Source organism: Sardina pilchardus, chromosome 11 (genome assembly GCF_963854185.1).
Source record: "Sardina pilchardus chromosome 11, fSarPil1.1, whole genome shotgun sequence".
Taxonomy (NCBI): domain Eukaryota; kingdom Metazoa; phylum Chordata; class Actinopteri; order Clupeiformes; family Clupeidae; genus Sardina; species Sardina pilchardus.
The window spans coordinates 8,033,313-8,053,430 of record NC_085004.1 but is presented as its reverse complement, the minus strand read 5'-3'; the positions used below and the strand labels follow the sequence as shown (position 1 = coordinate 8,053,430).

The 20,118-nt window shown below is 46.7% G+C and overlaps 1 protein-coding gene across 1 annotated transcript in view; it reads left to right on the top strand.

Annotated features, from left to right (window-relative positions):
• Nucleotides 1-12,056, top strand: part of si:dkey-237h12.3 (teneurin-3) — a 142,225-nt gene extending 130,169 nt beyond the window's left edge. The window contains exons 22-29 of the mRNA XM_062549279.1: nucleotides 761-1,641; nucleotides 1,996-2,171; nucleotides 4,019-4,254; nucleotides 6,564-6,860; nucleotides 7,286-8,101; nucleotides 8,435-9,227; nucleotides 9,695-9,825; nucleotides 10,157-12,056. Coding sequence (XP_062405263.1) covers nucleotides 761-1,641; nucleotides 1,996-2,171; nucleotides 4,019-4,254; nucleotides 6,564-6,860; nucleotides 7,286-8,101; nucleotides 8,435-9,227; nucleotides 9,695-9,825; nucleotides 10,157-10,915 — 4,089 coding nt within the window. The 3' untranslated portion in view covers nucleotides 10,916-12,056. The remainder of the gene's footprint in view (nucleotides 1-760; nucleotides 1,642-1,995; nucleotides 2,172-4,018; nucleotides 4,255-6,563; nucleotides 6,861-7,285; nucleotides 8,102-8,434; nucleotides 9,228-9,694; nucleotides 9,826-10,156) is intronic.
• Nucleotides 12,057-20,118: the final 8,062 nt, after the last annotated feature.

Genomic DNA, 20,118 nt, shown 5'->3' with positions numbered 1-20,118 from the left:
GCATTGAATCCTTTCTACTATGCCATAACCAACTGAATTCACTTATTATTACCTAGACAGATTTATTTATTTAATGTACAAAATTTAATTTCAGTGTCCCATTAACTGACAAGTAATCAGCCTGTTGCATTTCCCCAACATTATTCTACATCCACAGCCTCCGTACCACACCAGCTAGGCTGTGTTGTGTGCCGTGTCATCCCAGGTTAGATAACTTTGTCCATCTAAGGGCAGTCAGCAGTGGCATTAGTGGGCGTATAAAGATGTCCGGCCGTCTAATTTATAGAGCGGCAGTAAATGGAATTGGTGTTCTCGAGGCAGTCCAGGCCATCCCTCTTTGGTGCCCAAACATTATCCTGAGGGGACAGAGAGCAATTAAACAGCGCTCACACACAAGGAGAAGACTAAGTGACATTTCACCCAGGCACCTGTGATGGAGACAAAGCCCTTATCTCTCACACACACACACACACACACACGCCCAGTCTCTCCTTCCCCGTTAATCACTCATCAGGAAATGAAGTCGTGTCCTCCACAGAGCCAGTTGGGCTGAAAAATGGCCCTGTGTGTGTGTGTGTGTGTGTGTGTGTGCGCCAGTGTTCATTTGTCTGTGTGTGTGTGTGTGTGTTTACATTTGAGTATGTACTGTATATGTATGTATGAATGACTATTTCCTATATGTATATGTGTGTGTGTGTGTGTGTGTGTGTGTGTGTGTGTGTTCTGCATGTTTATTGATATCCTATCATGGTGTGTGCAGGTGGTGTTGGAGTGGCCCACTGACCTGGCCATCAGCCCCGTGGACAACTCTCTGTACGTGCTGGACGGTAACCTGGTGCTGCGCGTGTCCGAGGGCGGTCAGACCAGCGTGGTGGCGGGCCGGCCGCTGCACTGCCCAGGACCCCCGTCCACCCAGCGGCCCACCGAGACCCCGCTGGCCAGCCACACGGCCCTGGACAGCCCGAGCGCCATCGCCGTCTCCTACGCCGGCGAGCTCTTCGTCGCCGAGACGGACGAGAAGCGGATGAGCCGCGTGCAGCGCGTGTCGCCCGACGGCGAGATCGCCCACCTGGCCGGCGCGCCGTCCGACTGCGACTGCCGCAACGACGTCAACTGCGACTGCTACCTGTCCGGCGACGGCTACGCCAAAGACGCGCGGCTCAACGGGCCGTCCTCCATGGTGGCGGCGCCGGACGGGACCCTCTACGTGGCCGACCTCGGGAACATCCGGATCAGGGCGGTCGGCCGGACTCGCCCGCCGCTCAACGCCGCCGGCCTCTACGAGGTGGCGTCGCCCGAGTCCGAGGAGCTCTACCTGTTCAGCGCCAACGGGACGCACCGGCACACGCTGCACCTGGTCACCGGCGACTACAAGCACAACTTCACCTACGACAGCGAGGGCGGGCTCGGCGGCGTCACCGATTGCCACGGCAACACGCTGCGCATCAGACGCGACGCCGGCCAGGTGCCCGTGCGCCTCGTCGCCCCCGACAACCAGGTGATCTGGATGGCCGTGGACGCGAAGGGACACCTCAAGTCCCTCACAGCACAGGGCCACGAGCTGGTCCAGTTCACCTACCATGGCGACAGCGGTCTCCTAGCAACTAAGACCATCACCAATGGCTGGACCACATTCTATGAGTAAGTGCTACGTGTTGTGATGACCACTTGGGTTTGGAATGCCCACTTAAGAATTGACCACCACAAAGACAGAGTGACACAAAATACAAACTACAGCTACTGTAACATCTCTCCTCTTAGTTCCTAGTTCCATGATGTTTTTATTGACCCATACTGTACATAAAGGACTCAATATACCCGATTAGACAATTAAAGTGTGTGTGTGTGTGTTGGCCTGTGCAGATATGATATGTGTGTGTGTTTTGTGGTCCAGTCTAACACGTGTGTGTGTGTTGTTCTATGCAGATATGATGTGTGTGTGTTCTGTGGTCCAGTGTAACACGTGTGTGTGTGTGTGTGTTTTGGCCCGTGCAGGTATGATGTGGAGGGAAAGCTCTACAACGTAACGTTCCCCTCTGGTGTTGTGACTAATCTCCGTGGCGACATGGAGACTGATTTCACCGTCACCTTGACTACCTCTGGCCAGGAGGACGATGCCAGCATCAGCACCAACCACACGTCCATTCAGGCAGTGTTCACTTTATCTCAGGGTAGGCACTCACTCACACACACCACACACACACACACACACACACACACACACACACACACACACACACACACTCACTCACTCACTCACTCACTCACTCACTCACTCACTCACTCACACACACACACACACACACACACACACACACACACACACACACACACACACACACACACACACACACACACACACACACACACACTCCCACACAACACACACACGTCACATACACCTATTCAGGCAGTGTAACACTGTCTTAGGAAGAGCAATCATTTCATATCTCTTACTCTTTAAATCAAAATCAAACTTTTGAAGTAAGCTTGTTTGGTGTGTTGTTTGTTTGGTTGCTTGTTTTGCTGTTGATATTGATGTTGTTGACGATGAAAGGAAAATATGAAGGGAAAACTCACACAGTTGCCCTAGGGTGTAAAAGATACATATAAAACCACTCATTTAATGTTCGGGAAGAAAGCCAATGCTACTGTTGTTATTGCCTCAAATGTTTGTTTAATTTTTTGAATTCATGTATTATTCTTGTGAAAAAACAAAACAGAACATTAGCATTCTGGTTGCTGTTAAGCTTAAAATGGATGTACAGGGTCCACAACAGCGTACTATCATTTCCCAACAATTAGCCACAGCTTTTACATTGATTTTGCAACATTTCTTGTATGAGGTTAATATACACAGGGACAGATAATATGGTATTAATATAGTTTTGTTTCTTTTAGCTTGCATAAAACACTGTTCTGCGGCTTATATACTGCGGGCTATGACTGTTCCCTGCGGATCCTCTACGCTAACATACACACACACATATACTGTACACACACACACACACATATACAGATACACACACACACTTACTGTAGTGTAGTCCAGTAGCTTTTCCCCGTGGTCATCGTCTCCTGTAATGTCCTGCAGACCAGCTGCGGAACAGCTATGTGCTGGGCTATGACCGGTCCCTGCAGTAGAGTTGGCAACTATGAGGAAATAAAATATTACTCATATTTATCTCAACACAAATACACAGACCCGCCGCTTTGAAGCTGGTTATGGCACACTTTGGGGTCATAGGGCCCATACACGTACCCCTCCCCACCTCCATCAAATCATCATTATGATTATCATTATCACAATTATTATTATGCTATATTGTTAGACATGCACTTTCACTTCAAAGCAGTCAATGTTTAAAGTGCTAACATTGTTCACAAAAGGTTTGTGAAAACATGCACATCAGAGGCTTCCAACAGGTTGAAGCGGAACTTTGCCATCAACGTTATGTAGTTTCCGTTTCTATCGAGCAAACGCGCATACGCATGCATTCAATGAACGCTCATACCACCACTTATTACATCACATCGAATTAGCAAGCATTTCCTCCTGATTGCAGAAACGTTAGTTTTCTTTTTCTGTCGGTCCACGGTTGCTTGATCAATTACGCAGCAAATTAGGCTATAAGGTGAAGCACCAGGCCTAATTTCCCTCCACGCCTCGCGGACCACCAATCTCCACGTTGCGCGGCTCATAGTTTGAGAAATGCTGCACTAACGTGTCGTTAGGGTGTATTTTTTCCCCTGAGTGTTTTTCATTGTAGTGTGTGTGCATTGAGCAGTTTCTCAAAAATACGGAACAAAGTGTGTTCCATATCAGTTCAACACGGAACAAGACTTTCATGTGTCAAATACGGGACGATTCTGTATTATACGGAACGGTTGGCAACCCTACCCTACAGATCATCTATGCTTACACACACACACACACACACACACACACACACACACTTACTGTAGTGCTGGACAGTAGCTTCTCCCTGTGGTCAATGTCTCCTGTAATGTCCTGCAGACCAGCTGCGGAACAGCTATGTGCTGGGCTATGACCGGTCCCTGCGGATCCTCTACGCTAACGGCATGGACTCCCACTACCAGACCGAGCCCCACATCCTGGCCGGCCCGTCCTGTCCCATCGTGGCGCGGCGGAACATGACGCTGCCCAGCGAGAGTGGCCAGAACCTGGTGGAGTGGCGCTTCCGGAAGGAACAGTCAAGGGCAAAGGTCACCGTGTTTGGACGCAAACTACGGGTCAGTTTTTAAATGCTTTAAAACACACACTTTCTCTCTCTCTCTCTCTCTACCTCTCTCTCTCTCTCTCTCTTACACACAACACACACAACAGGCATATGTCAAATAATACAAAATAGAAAATGGCATTGGCATACTGTAGATGATGGTAGTCTTCACTTATTAGTATGCCATCCACTCGCATTTTGCATTCACACACATACACATACACACAAGCACATACACATACATACTGTACCTACATGTCACACACTTTCCCTTCTCAAACTCTTGCTCTGTCATTGGGAGCTATTGGAGCAGAGGAGATCTCTCAGGACCCATGCAGGCTGGATCACTCCCATAATCAGCCCCCCCCCCCCAAAAAAAACACACACACACACACACACACACACACACAGGGCAGATCTCTCAAGGCTGATATAGGCTGGATCACTTCCATAATCAGCCCCTCACACACACACACACACACACACACACACACACACACACACACACACACACACACCTACACAGGGGAGATCTCTCAGGACTGATACAGGCAGAATCACTTCCATAATTGTGGTCTGGAGAGAACCTCAAGCATGGCTGACAAACAGTGGCTAAGGAGCCTGACAAACCTGACTAGCATGCATGCAGTGGCTAAGGAACCCGACTAGCACGCTGTGGTTAAGGAACCCGACTAGAATGCAGTGGTTAAGGAACCCGACTAGAATGCAGTGGCTAAGGAACCCGACTAGAATGCAGTGGCTAAGGAACCCGACTAGCACGCAGTGGTTAAGGAACCCGACTAGAATGCAGTGGTTAAGGAACCCGACTAGCACGCAGTTGTTGAGGAACCCGACTAACACGCAGTGGACATAACAGTCATGGATTACATTCCCAGCTATCACTGTTGTATCCTTGATTAAGGCACTTAACCCTGTATTACTCCAGAGAGACTGGCCCATGCTATTGGTACCTGTAAGCTGCTTTAGAGAAAGTGTCAGCTGAGTATATCCATAAATGAAAGCGAATGTAAAGCTAGATAGATCCTATCTAACATATTATGGTCTATTTCTGCTAACATGTTTCCCTCGCTCTTTTCACAAGTGCCTGAATAAAAGTTTCAGCTGCAAGATTTAAGACCTTGAGGCAGCGCCAGGGTGACTTTCAGCCTAATGAAGTTGTTGAAAGCCCCAGTTAATCTATTTCATCAGCTGCAGAGCTTTGGCGAGGGCAGAACCCACCTACACAGAGCTGCTCTTGCCTAGCGTGCCGTCATTGATACACATGCTCAAGCTACACACACTCCACAACCTGTTCTGTTTCCCGTGCATGCCCACACAGGATCCATACACATATTTATTCATTATTCATGTTTTCTATAGTTTGTTTCATGCGAGAGAAACATATTTTCACATTGAAAAGTAAAGGTCATGTTTAAAACCATGAGAAGAATACTTAAAGCATCACACACATCTCTTTTACAAGTAGCATGGCAAATGTTACATGTAATATAATATTCACCCACTGTGTTTCTGTGCTGAACCTCAAGCTTAGCAATCTTGACAAAAGGCTATTTGCCATTATTAGTCTAATTATTATAGTCGTGACTGGTATCTTTTCATGAAAACTATGTTTTTTCTTTGTAATAATTGTAATCAGCAATAAGTAATCAGCATTCATTATTGTTTATTTCATGTTTAATGCAAACTGAGTTCGATTTTGACTCTTCATTCAACAGGCATATGTCAAATAATACAAAATAGAAAATGACATTGGCATACTGTAGATGATGGTAGTCTTCACTTATTAGTATGCCATCCACTCGCATTTTGCATTTTCTCGAAAAGTGTTGTAGAGTTCCGGTCGGTCAACTCTTTGCTTTGATTTCCCTGTTCATTTAGGTGCACCAACATGCGGAGTGAGGTTACTTTTTTCCTTTTAAATTGGCTGAATAACTGAATAAAATACCAAATACATCTAGAATATAATTAATATTAAACAACACTATAATCCAATAATTTCTCATTTTATCTTCAACTCTCTCCAGGCCATTTTAGAATATCTACATAAAATAAACAACTAATGATCTCTTTTCAAACTTTCTGTGCTTTATTACAATTTGCTTAGGCATGTAGCAGCTATGAGAACAATTGGATTGAATTTCATCACTATTCAGGAAGGAATGAAGCATTCTTTCAATATTTTGTAAAGGTCGCAACAAATTCAGCCCAACTGTGCTTGATTAGTAATAATGTTCTCAGTGAGATTGGGACTGTTTCTCCCAGTGCACAATAACAACATTTCATCATCATCCATGGCAACAGGTGAACGGCCGCAACATTCTGTCGGTGGACTATGACCGCCTACTGCGGACGGAGCGTATCTATGATGACCACCGCAAGTTCCTGCTGAAGATTCTGTACGACGCGGCCGGCCAGCCGGTGCTCTGGACGCCCAGCAGTAAGCTGCTGCCGGTCAACATCACCCGCATCAGCGGCGGGCTCATCAGCGCCCTCCAGTGGGGGGCTGAGGCCGAGCGAGTGGAGTACGACACCCAGGGGCGCCTCGTCACCAGAGAGTTCCCCGATGGCAAGACCTGGACCTACACTTACATGGAGCAGGTGAGAACTGACCTACACTTACATGGAGCAGGTGAGAACTGACCTACACTTACATGGAGCAGGTGAGATCTGACCAGTGCCATAACACTAGCATATCTGTATGGACTGCAATGAAGTATCTTGGCAATCTGAGGTGGCTGAAGATAAAAGTGAGGTTTATCTACCCAGTGAAGTAGCAATAAATCACATTAGTGTTCCTTAGAGATGTTCTGAATCAGGCCGTGAGCTGTTCTTATGACCTCCTCTCCGTGTCATGGCGGATGTGTGTTGCTGTAATGATGTCCGTTCTGTCATGGCAGGATGTGTGTTGTAATGATGTCCGTTCTGTCATGGCAGGCCGTGTGTTGTTGTAATGATGTCCGTTCTGTCATGGCAGGCCGTGTGTTGTTGTAATGCTGTCTGTTCTGTGTTCGATGTCATGGCAGGCGGTGGTGTTGCTGTTGGCCAGCCAGAGGCAGTATGTGTTTGAGTACGACTCCCACGGCCTCCTGTCGGGCGTCACCATGCCCAGTCTGGCGCGCTACACCATGCACACGGTGCGCTCGCTCGGTTACTATAGCAACCTCTACCACCCGCCCGAGAGCAACGCCTCCGTCGCCATCGACTACCGGGAGGACGGACTCCTCCTACGCGTGGCCCATCACGGAACGGGCCGGCGGGTCTTGTACCGGTACCGGTGGCAGAACAAGCTGTCGGAGCTTCTGTACGACAGCACGAAGGTGACCTTCACCTACGACGAGACGGCCGGCGTGCTGAAGACCATCAACCTGCAGAGCGAGGCCTTCATCTGCACTATCCGCTACAGACAGCTGGCGGCGCTAGTGGACCGGCAGATCTACCGGTTCAACGAGGACGGCATGGTCAACGCACGCTTCGACTACGCCTACGACGGGAGCCTCCGCGTGGCCAGCGTCCAGGGGGTCATCAACGAGACGCCGCTTCCCATCGACCTCTACCAGTACGACGACATCTCGGGGAAGCTGGAGCAGTTCGGCAAGTTCGGCGTGATCTACTACGACATCAACCAGATCATCTCCACGTCGGTCATGACCTACAGCAAGCACTTCGACGGCCACGGGCGGATCAAGGAGATCCAGTACGAGGTGTTCCGAACGGTCATGTACTGGATCTCCTTCCAGTACGACGCGGCGGGCCGAGTGATGAAGAAGGAGATGAAGATCGGGCCGTACGCCAACTCCACCAAGTACAGCTTCGAGTACGACGTGGACGGGCAGCTGCAGGTAACGTCTCACACACAAGATACAATACTACAAGATCCACAATACAGTTATATTAATGTTACGTTAACGTGAATATAATATAATGATGTTAATCCAATACATTACAATATAATTATATTAACGTTACATTAACGTGAATATAATATAATGATGTTAATCCAATACATCTATAATATATTAATGTTACGTTAACGTGCATATAATATAATAATGTTAAATAATTTAGCATTTTAATTTCTTTTTCGGGGTACCAACAACTCTCTCTGAGCTATTTTGGAATAACTACATAAATGAAGGACTAAACAACTGAAAAATCTGACTCTTTTCAAACAGGTGGCGTCTCTGAACGACCGCGTGTCGTGGCGCTACAACTACGACCTGAACGGCAACCTGCACCTGATGAACCCCGGCAACACCCGGCTGACCCCGCTCCGCTACGACCTGCGCGACCACATCACGCGCCTGGGCGACCTGCAGTACCAGCTGGACGAGGACGGCTTCCTGCGGCAGCGCGGCTCCGAGGTCTTCGAGTACAACTCCAAGGGCCTGCTGGAGCGCGTCTACAGCAAGTCTCTGGGCTGGAGCGTGCGCTACCGCTACGACGGCCTGGGCCGCCGCGTCTCCTCCAAGAGCAGCCTCGGGCGGCACCTGCAGTACTTCTACGCCGACCTCACCTACCCCAGCCGCGTCACGCACGTCTACAACCACACCAGCCTGGACATCACCTCGCTCTACTACGACCTGCAGGGACACCTGTTCGCCATGGAGATGAGCAGCGGCAAAGAGTTCTACATCGCCTGTGACAACACGGGCACGCCGCTGGCCTGCTTCAGCAGCGAGGGCCTCCTCCTGAAGCAGGTGCAGTACACGGCCTACGGGGAGATACACCTGGACTCCAACCCCGACCTGCCGCTCCCGCTGGGCTTCCACGGCGGCCTGTACGACCCCCTCACTAAGCTGGTCCACTTCGGCGAGCGCGACTTCGACATCATGGCCGCCCGCTGGACCACGCCCTGTCCCACCGCGTTCAGAGACTTGGGGGCCGAGCCCAGGCCCTTCAACCTGTACATGTTCCGCAACAACGACCCCATCAGTCACGGCCACAACGTGCGCGAGTACCTCACAGGTATGGCAGCACTTCCCCATATGTGCACTTCAACAGAAACCATATATAGCTCAGTTCCATCCAAATCAACACTTTTCTTGGATAGTCTGCCCCCAGAGACTTAACACGATCTGTTAAAGCAACACTAAAGAGTTTCAACACGATCATCTGTTAAAGCAACACTAAAGAATTTTAATACGATCATCTGTTAGAGCAACACTTAAGAGTTTTAGCACAATCATCTGTTAACATTCAAGTTCAGTATGTACATTTTTGTTGAACAATTACTAAACATCACCTTAACCAAATTCAGCCCCTAACTTTCACCATAAATTCTAGTTAAGAGTGTCAATAGTTCTCAGCATTTATCAGTGGGTCTCTGCTTAAATTCAGTTCAGATTATGATGCAGAATGATTCATTTGTTTAAAATTCATGAACCGGATTTTTATTCTTCCTTAATGTATTCCTCACCACATGTTTATTTCAGATGTGAACACCTGGCTGGTAACCTTTGGCTTTCACCTGCACAACACCATACCTGGCTTCCCTGCCCCCAAGTTTGACATCAACAACCCGTCATATGAGCTGAAGAAGAGCCAGCTTTGGGATGACCTCCCAGTTAGTATCCCACCACATGTCCTGCTTGATCTACATGTATATGCCTTTAGCATAGCATGATGATGGCTATTACATTACCATGTTGTAGAATATGAAACTCCTTGTAGGCAATACAGATATTCATGTTAAAATATCAAAGAGAAAAGTTAAATTGTGTGATCAGATGGTATTTTGATGTGACTGAAATAGGCAAAGAAGCGTTTTGATAATTCATCAAATCTTGTCAGTAGAAAAGGAGAAGCGTTGTGAAAAGAGCAGAGCTGTGTAATATCTCCGCCGTGTGCGAGCATGCTAATGAGTGCTTAACCCGGTCGTGTCCCGCTCTTCACAGCCCGTCTTTGGGATGCAGCAGGACGTGGCCAGGCAGTCCGAGGCCTTCCTCTCCTTCAGGCGCCTGCCCGACATCCGGTTTGGACCGGCCCCGCACACGGAGAAGCCGTGGCTGTGGTTCGCCCCGAGCGCCTCGCTGGTCGGCCGCGGCGTCATGCTGGCCGTTAGCCGAGGCCGAGCCGTGGTGACCCGCACGCTGGCCACCGCCAGCGAGGACTGCGCCAAGATCGCCAGCGTGCTCAACGGCGCCATCTACCTGCAGGACCTGCACTACGCGCTGGACGGCTGCGACACGCACCACCTGGTGAAGCTGGGCCCGCCGGACCCCGACCTGGCCCTGCTGCGGCTCACCGGCGGCAAGCGCGCGCTGGAGAACGGCGTCAACGTGAGCGTGTGGCAGTCCACGGCCGTGGGGTCGGGCGGCCGCACGCGGCGGCTGGTGGACGTGGAGCTGCGCAGCGGAGCGCTAGCGCTGCACGTGCGCTACGGCACCACGCAGGACGAGGAGCGCGAGCGCGTGCTGGAGCTGGCCCGCCAGAGGGCGCTAGTGAGCGCGTGGGCCCGGGAGCAGCAGAGGGTGCGCAACGAAGAGGAGGGCGCGCGGCTGTGGAGCGAGGCGGAGAAGAGGCAGCTGCTGACCGGAGGGAAGGTCCCCGGCTACGACGGCTACTACGTCCTCTCTGTGGAGCAGTACCCTGAGCTGGCCGACAGCACTAGCAACATCCAGTTCCTCCGGCAGAACGAGATCGGAAAGAGGTAACACACACAGTACCTTCCGCCTTCCCAAGACTACACCACCCGAGACTTTAACCCTGAGGTAACACAAGATGGCTGGAGGCAGAGAGGACTCGGTGAGTTTCCTTCTAGTTACAGCGTGACAAAAAACAGTCCACTAATGTGGCAAGACCAGAGAGAAGCGGACCATTGCTCTGCTCTCCAGAAGTGTAGAGCAGAGTTCTGCTTTGAAACCAGACTGCTAACTAGCTGGAGGAGAGATTAGGGGGTGCCGTGAGGCCGAGGACTAATGAACCCCTGCTGTAAATTAGGTGAAGCGACACGGTAATCGTGGGAACCGTAAATCAGTCGTGTTTACGTTGGTCCTGTGTAAAGATGGCTGGAGTGACATGCAGCAGAACACTTTGGAGATTATTTTTACTCGAGGGACGTGCAAGTCAGCAAATATTGACCAACGCTGTGCGTTGTGCCACAATGTATACTCTGTAATTGTATGAAGCCTTACTAAGGCAAGCGTCTCTACAGCACAGCTCCATAAGCCTGAGTCACCACCGTCACAAGCAAACTAATGTACAGTGAAAATATTTTATAAGATAGATTCTATCTTGTCTATTTATTTGTCTATTTATTTGTTGGTCCATTTGTTTAGTTAGTAAGCATAAGCATAGTAGTCATTTGAAAATATCAGAACAATCCATGGGCATGAGCAAAAGACTTATCACTCCCATCTGAGTGTTACAGGGTTTGAAGGCATAAAAAAACTACAGGCTGTATCTGAGTGTATGAACTGTATGGAATTGTCACTTTGTATCTGCTTTGTAAATGTGTGTTTCTAAAGCGTTGAGATCCAGGTGAAATGGACTTCCAACCATAAGTCTACTGTGGGAAAAAAAATAATAATCATTCAACCACTACCACCATCTACAATGAACACAACATCAGCTACTAGTGTTTTATTTAGTCTGGGGATGATGAGGACCAAACGAGCATATGTTGCTGAATCATTAAATACGTTGTCAAAAGACAGAGATGTTGAGACAGTGTCGTCAGCGCTGGATTGATGAGGAAGCGAGCTCCTTAGCACAGACGGTGTACTTATGGGATTGGGAACCCAGCAGTGCTTCTCTAGGAATTAAACAGAATTCTTCATCACATAATGGTCACAGTGGCAGTCATTTTATGTTAAGTATTTATACTTTATCAATAAAAAGTGAAACAGTCAAACCCTCGGCATTGCACATTTATTCTACAATTCAGCATGTCAGAACTCGTGTTTTTAATTTCATTAATTTTATTAAATCAATGATCTGTGAAAAAGTGATTTCCCCCAGTTACACATGACAACACAAGAAACAAAATAACAACAATTTAGCTTCGAGCTGTTTACCCTGAATTATTTATGCCCCAGATGTGAAGGGGAATTGAATTTTCACAAATGTTTGTCTCCAGTGTGTGAGAAACCACCGTGTGTTGGAATATTAAGGCCAATTCCAGAGTGTGTTGTTGGCGTGGACCATTTTCAGGAAAGACTCGAGTGGAACAAAGAACAATACCTCAATCATTTTGTCAGGCAAATTATTCAATCATTATCTAATTCTATTATTGCCTCACGTCCGTATGCTATCAGTCTTAACTTACCCTGCTGAGCACCAGGGCTTGGAACACTCTTTGTTGGCTTTCTCCCTTGATATGGATGGATTCCCCGCTAACACCGCCCCTCTGTAATGGATTTCTCCAAAGAAGAAAATAAAACGAGCACAAAAAATCACTGATATGGATCGAAACGATAAAATATTGACATAAAATGCTAAAAAGCAAAACAGATGGGAGAGTGGAGTCTGTGTATTTACCAGACAGGTAATGTGTGGATACACTATACATGTAGAAATGGAGTACATGCATGTTCACATTCTCTAAAATGTAAATATTGTTCAACTCCAGACTCTAAACTCCGGGTCAGGGGAATCAAGCCGACGAGCAAATTCATTCACATACTGGACATTGTGTGTTGTATGTACATTGTGTTTGTGCTCATTGTAAGTGCATGTTGAAGTTCAGTGTTTACACGAATGTTAACCGCTGCGGTCATCCCCCGAGGCCCTTCCTGTGGCCAGAGAGTGCCCCCCCGATTAACCCCGTACTCCCCGCATGGCCGCCTAATGAAATGGAAATCCCGGTCAACGCGACAGACGGGGGTGCTGGGGGGAGACGGTGAGACTGTGCTTCTGTGTAAGGAGTGGAAAAGGAACACATGTGTCCTACTTGGACTTAGTGTGAAGGCTCGCAGCCCTAACATGTAAATAGGCCACTGACTTACAGTACAAACAATTTACCCAGCATTGGCTACTCCGGCAATACAACAATGGGCAACAGCCACCTCAAGGTGGGTCTTGTATGGGTCACAATGCAGGGACTAGAGAATGTCCATACAAACAGCTCCTAGAGAATGGCCATACATACAGCTCCTAGAGAATGGCCATCCATACAGTTCCAAGAGAATGGCCATACATACAGCTCCTAGAGAATGGCCATCCATACAGTTCCTAGAGAATGGCCATACATACAGGGCCTAGAGAATGGCCATCCATACAGCTCCTAGAGAATGGCCATCCATACAGCTCCTAGAGAATGGCCATACATACAGCTCCTAGAGAATGGCCATACATACAGCTCCTAGAGAATGGCCATACATACAGCTCCTAGAGAATGGCCATACATACAGCTCCTAGAGAATGGCCATACATACAGCTCCTAGAGAATGGCCATACATACAGTACAGCTCCTAGAGAATGGCCATACATACAGCTCCAAGAGAATGGCCATACATACAGCTCCTAGAGAGAATGGCCATCCATACAGGGCCTAGAGAGGGCCATCCATACAGAAGCATCTTGTTGGACTGGAGTGGTCCTGATGAGAGCCAGCAGAAGCCTGGAGTGAGATTTAACCCAGTCAACTCATGTTTATGCATGAGCCCACGCGTGAGGTCATGAATACGGAATGAGAGCAGACGCTGAATATGTCATGACCTCCTTGCCCTTCTCATCTTCCGCTCCTCGCACACACACGCACGCACGCAAACACACACACACACACACACACACACGCACATCTTGCTCTCATTACGCATTTCACAGCTACACACTCGGCATTCTTCTTTGGCGGGCATAACTTTCTGATCGTTATGGATGAGAGAGGAGAGCCCGAAATTCATATTTAATAAGGAGGAGATGTTTGGGGTTGGGTTGGAGGGGGGCGGCATATGTGTGTGTGTGTGTGTGTGTGTGTGTGTGTGTGTTGGGGGGGTTGGGGGGGGGGGGGGGGGGTCAGAAAAGTTTGAGAGTCAAATGTGCCATTGAATGAGTGAGGGGCGACTAGGGTCTCAGTGTTGAGGAGAGGCATGTAGCCGATGATTCCTTGATGCCAGCAATACACACTCATCTAAACAGCCTTAATGTAGAGAGCAGTCTGTGTTCAGTCTGTTGTTTTGGAGTTAAAAAAACAAAATATAATGCATTTTTCATAATGAACGTTTTATGAGTTTAAAATGTGACTATAGCTAAAGCAACAACTCATTTAAATAGCCTTAATTCAGAAAAAATACAAGTTTAGTCACACAGTTTCTTGGACAATGTCAGTCTGTTGTTTCAGAGTAAAGTAACCAAAATATAATGAATTTTCCATTGTCAGTCTGTTTTTCTGAGTTTAAAATATAACTAAAGCTAGAATCAGTAATTCTAGCTCAGATTGATGCATAGGTCCAGCATAGTTGAATCCTGCTGCATATGAGTAATGTTTGGAGGAGAACACATAAGGGAGACCCTGCTCATCTCTTATGGCGTGCGAAGATGAACAACTTTGGTCTATAACACTAACTCCACCATCATTTCAGGTGATTATTCATATAAGGACCTGCTTCAAGATTCAAAGAAATCACTACAACAGCTAATCTAGTCTCTAAAGCTAAACACTATTTGCATCTCTCTCAAAAATATTCTCAGCTCACTTATATGAGGGGAGAGAGACATGTTTCTAGTGGTGATGATGTTAAGCATTGAACTACTAGCTCCCTCTGCTGGTGACAATGATGAATGACCAGTTGAGTGGAATATGATGCAGGACACAGAAATCCATTCCACAGCCACAGGCTCATCTCAACCCACCACCTGTTCTGGCTAATGACTCACTGAAAGACAGACATATGTGGATCAAATCAGCCTAATCAGACATGTTTCGGACGTGACTGGCGTGAGCTCTGGTCAAACAGTGGTCAGGGCTGGACATCCCTGCTAAGGCCCCTGTCAGAATAAACTTAACAGAGACGTGCCACGCCAAGATCACTCGGCTGACAGGCGCCTTACAACAGACTCAGGCCAGACATGACCCAGATATGTGTCCCAATGGGCTGCTATGTGCAGGCAAGAACCGGTCGTATCGCAGACAGAAATGGCCTGTTACCAACCATAGGAAGCATCTCTGATATGTGCTACTAGCTATACACAGATAATAGAAAAATCATCCAAATAGTGATACATGCACCAAATTTGGCACCAAAAGGCATGTTTGCTGAATGCAGTGCTCCCTAGAGGTCAAAGGGCACCAAATTGTATGTACATCCTTGCGTCCACAATGAATTCACCAGCCCATGTACCAAGTTTGGCTTTGATACATGAAAGTGTTGCTGATATATGACCTCACTTCCTGTTTTCACTGTCATTGCAGCCACCATCTGACTCTTTCACTCAAATATAGTATATTTGTGTGGAATCACAAGTAGACCCACCCACCCCCCCCCCCCCCCCCCACACACACACACACACACACACACACACGCATACTGTATACAGTATATGTATGCAGCACACACCTTGACAAAGACAAACACACACTTGTACATATATATCGAAATCCGTATTGGCCTTCAAAATCCCTTATCGGTCAGGCTCTAACACATGTAGAGTGATAAGATAATTCTGTATGTGGTGGTGTGCATGCCACCAGAGACTTTGTTCACTTCCCATTCCTGATCAGGCCTGAGCAGCACTACACTACCAAGCTCTCATTCCAGACATTCTGTAGCCCTGGTACATCAACAGGTCAATACACATAATGGACATTCCCACTGAACGTGGTGTGAACACAGTGAAATAGCCATCAGTGAAGCAGGCGTTGAACACGCATCTCTACACTGACTTCAAAGAGGCATATCGAGTGGCTCGAGGAGGATGAAAGATGGGCCTCAATCAGCACAGCAAGTGATGCAATGCTTATTGTTAACAGTGGTCCATGATCACCACGGTTGTAGTGGCCCTAGCTGATGAGATGCTTAATGTTAACAGTGGAACAAGATTAACAACACTGAAGTGGCCCTAGCTGGTGAGATGCTTAATGTTAACAGTGGAACATGATTACCACGGTTGTAGTGGCCCTAGCTGATGAGATGCTTAATGTTAACAGTGGAACAAGATTACCACGGTTGTAGTGGCCCTAGCTGATGAGATGCTTAATGTTAACAGTGGAACAAGATTACCACGGTTGTAGTGGCCCTAGCTGATGAGATGCTTAATGTTAACAGTGGAACAAGATTAACAACACTGAAGTGGCTCTAGCTGAGCCCATTTGCTACAAGTGAGTGACTTGCAGAAATATACTGAATATTATTTAGCATCTTTTATTTATGGAGCCTCTGTTTATACAAAAAAGAGCACTGAACACTGATCTCAATAAAATATACATGAGAAATCAATGGACAACCCATTGAAATAAATCCATTATATTTCTAGACCAAGGACCAGTGGTCCATAATGGAATGTGGAAGTAATCCTATTTCAGCACAAGGTTCACCAGATTGATAGTGACGGGCTACCACACCCGCACCTACAGTATTATTGTCCACTCCCAGTCTTCCAACTTCCACTCGGCTACACATTTACTGAGATATGCAAGTGTCTCATCACAACTGCAGCTGAGCTGCAGGACCAAACCAGTAAGAATGGATGGGTTGCATGGCCTACATTAACACACCAAACCAGCAGGAATGGATGGGTTGCATGGCCTTATGTTTATGAGGAGAGAGGAATTCAAATGCTAGCTCTCTTGGGGTGTACGCTTCCCGCTTTCTATCTCTGCATAAAACCATGGTATTGTGTACACCCGCGCTGTATAGTAAACATATATAATATATTATGTTATATTACATATATAATATTCTTAATGTGCAGCATCAGTTAGAGAATGAGAGGGCCCGCTGTAGAGACCAAATGAGATATGCCACCATTAGGAGTCCACCATCGCCATAGCAACTCCTTCATGTTTGCGATCACTAGAATGGCTATTATGTTGGCTGGTTGGTGTCGCACGGTTTCCCTATTCATGACATGCACACCCTCTCATGGATTAGCTGAGCTCTCCACTCGAGAGAGTGGACAGAGTGGCCACTGGAGTGAGAGGCAGAGTGGCTCATGGCCACTTTCTCATTTGGTAACGTCAGTTCTGGCGCCCTCTGTTGGACATACAAGGGAGTCTCTCTCTCTCTCTCTCTCTCTCTCTCTCTCAGGTGTGCATATTTTTTATCAAATGCATGGACTTATAAGGAGACTTGCGTGAGAAGCCAAAAAATCATGAAACATTGAGCCACAGATTTTTTTTTCAATTGTTTGCACGCAATTTAAAAAGCTGGGTTCTTTTTTTTTCAAAATAAAATCCAAACAGCACACTTTGCATAATTCCTAGATTGTTTGCAAAATGACACACTTCAGTCAAAACATACACACTTCAGTCAAAACATACAGTATACACTATTTGTGAAAATGCTATTAGTTTTCAGAACACAGTCCTCAATGATCAGACACTGTTGCAGCCAGTTTCACACTGCTGTGATAAATAAAAAACATATTTTTTTTTTTAAAAAAGGAGAAAAAAAAGGACAGTAGAGAGAACGACAGGAAGTGAGTGGGAGAGAGAGTAGGGGTGGGATCTGGAGGGGACCACGGGGCGGGAGTCGAACCCTCATTGCCATCATAGTGAGCGTGTATAAGCGGTTATTGAAATATCATGCTCTGTGGATGATTCTGCTTTTTTATAGCAAGAACAGTAAGTTTTCCCATTTATATCGTGTTTCTATTGTGGAAAATATCGTTTCATTAGGTTCGTGGGTTAGGTAGGCCAGTGTAGGCTACATACATAGCCTAATTGTGCCCTTAACGACCGTCCGTCTCCATAGGATAACATGGGAAAACTCGACCGCTGGCGTCGGGCCGCGGGCCGGGTTCGGGTAGATAATTCATATTTATGTGTCGGGTTACATCGGGCTCGTGCTTTGAAAGCCACGGGCCGGGTCGGGTCGGGTTGTAATTTTCAGGCCCGTTGAGAACTCTACAGGTGCCCCAGCCAGTCGCGCCACGGCTGGGGCCACTCACAGCATTCTTCATGATTTTGAGATACAGTATAAGGAGAATGTATAGTCCACAAATAGGCCTACTATAAACTTACCCAGCACTGCACAACTGATGTTGCAGACTCAACATTTCAAGTATCAGTTTCAATGCTTAAATTATTTCTCACCATAGTAACATTAATCAACCAACAATAAAATCAATGAAACAAGTCAAATATGCAGACCAATAAAAATGACTGCATGCAAGTACATACACTTTGACTCTAAAGAATACTGTAGAGCACACCTGAGTGATTATGCATTAAATTCAATGAGCATCAAACAGGCCAATCTCTAGGTATGGTGAAGGGTATGTGATGATGTGAGGCTATTGTAATTCCAGAGGCCAAGGAAACTCCTCCTGCTCCTATGGGAATTTAACATAGGGCTCAAATACTTATGCCCCCTGTATTTAAGGAATAACATTTATCTATTTACGATACATCATTCACTCACAAAGAAAATTGGTGTCCTAAGCGGTTGGATTTTTAAATTAAGGCATTAAGATCAATTGTCAAAAGATGATTTTATATTCCTCTTTTTAGTCAACTTTAGCTTGGGGTCAAATACTTACTCTCACTGTATTAATACAGTATATATATATGTATAAATAAATATAGGTTGATATTGTCAAGGGGACTTTTTTCCAAATTTTCACAATTTCTGTATATATACAGAAATTGTGAACATTTGGAAAAAAAAGTCCCCTTGACAATATCAACCTGACCGAACATTGCTGGTCATTCCTGACCACAGTAGGCTATTGATCCTAGTGACCTGGAGTGAACTGTACAGTCACCGTGCCTCTGAGAATCAGCGTTCCATGGACATTATTAGCCTGATTACCATCGACTTTCAAAGGCTCTGCGAGACTTTAGTCTGACCAACAGCCTGTGCTAACACGGTTTCTTGCCAGCGCTGGTTGACCCGCCTCCTTTAAGTGCCTCGATTTGCTACTGGTAGATGTCAGAAAGCGGATTGCCGAGTTTAAACCAATAACAACACTCTTTCCTCTGCCTTGAACACGCCTCTACCCAGAGCCGTTGGAGCTGCTCAAAGTTGATTGGTTCTCGACCAAAGGGGGCAGTTCCGCAGATTTCGGGAACTCAGAAATCCTTCTCAATGAGCAGTTGACCAGACCAGCAGCAAAAGCCTGAAGGCGTTGCGTCACTGGGAGGGCGTGCCAGGCTAGGACATTATGGTGTTTGCTGTTTGTGTTTACTCTCAGTACACACCAACATGTGTGATCCAGCGCTCATGTCACGGAATGCCTCACCTACAGTACACTGCCTACTGTATATACCTCACATATACAGTACATATGCCCAGTGCTTGAAGTGGGAAAAAATAAGTGCAGGAACTCTAATTTTCCGACATTTGACATTTGTGCGGTGAAAAAAAAAATCCGTTTTTAGGATGTGTTGGTTCAAAAACTATTTGAATTTAATCATTCTTTCAAGCAATAACCTATAGGCCTAGGCTACTTTTTTCTAATTCACAAATGGAATACTGAAAAAACATTAAAACAACATGAACCAGACCAGTGTGATAGCCTACTTAGGCCTAACAGACTGGGCTAAAGGCCCTAGAACCTTAAAGAAACCTTTGGGCTAAAGGCCCAGTTGAAGAAAACTGTGAAATAGGCATAGCCTACTTGTTACATTGATTTAATTAACAATATTAACAACTGGCCAAGAACAGAGATTCAAGATCAAAAGTCAGAACAAGAGAGTAAAGTGACTGTAAAGTGTTCTTTCTATTGCTATTTTGGGTCCTGAAATTGGAATCAGTAG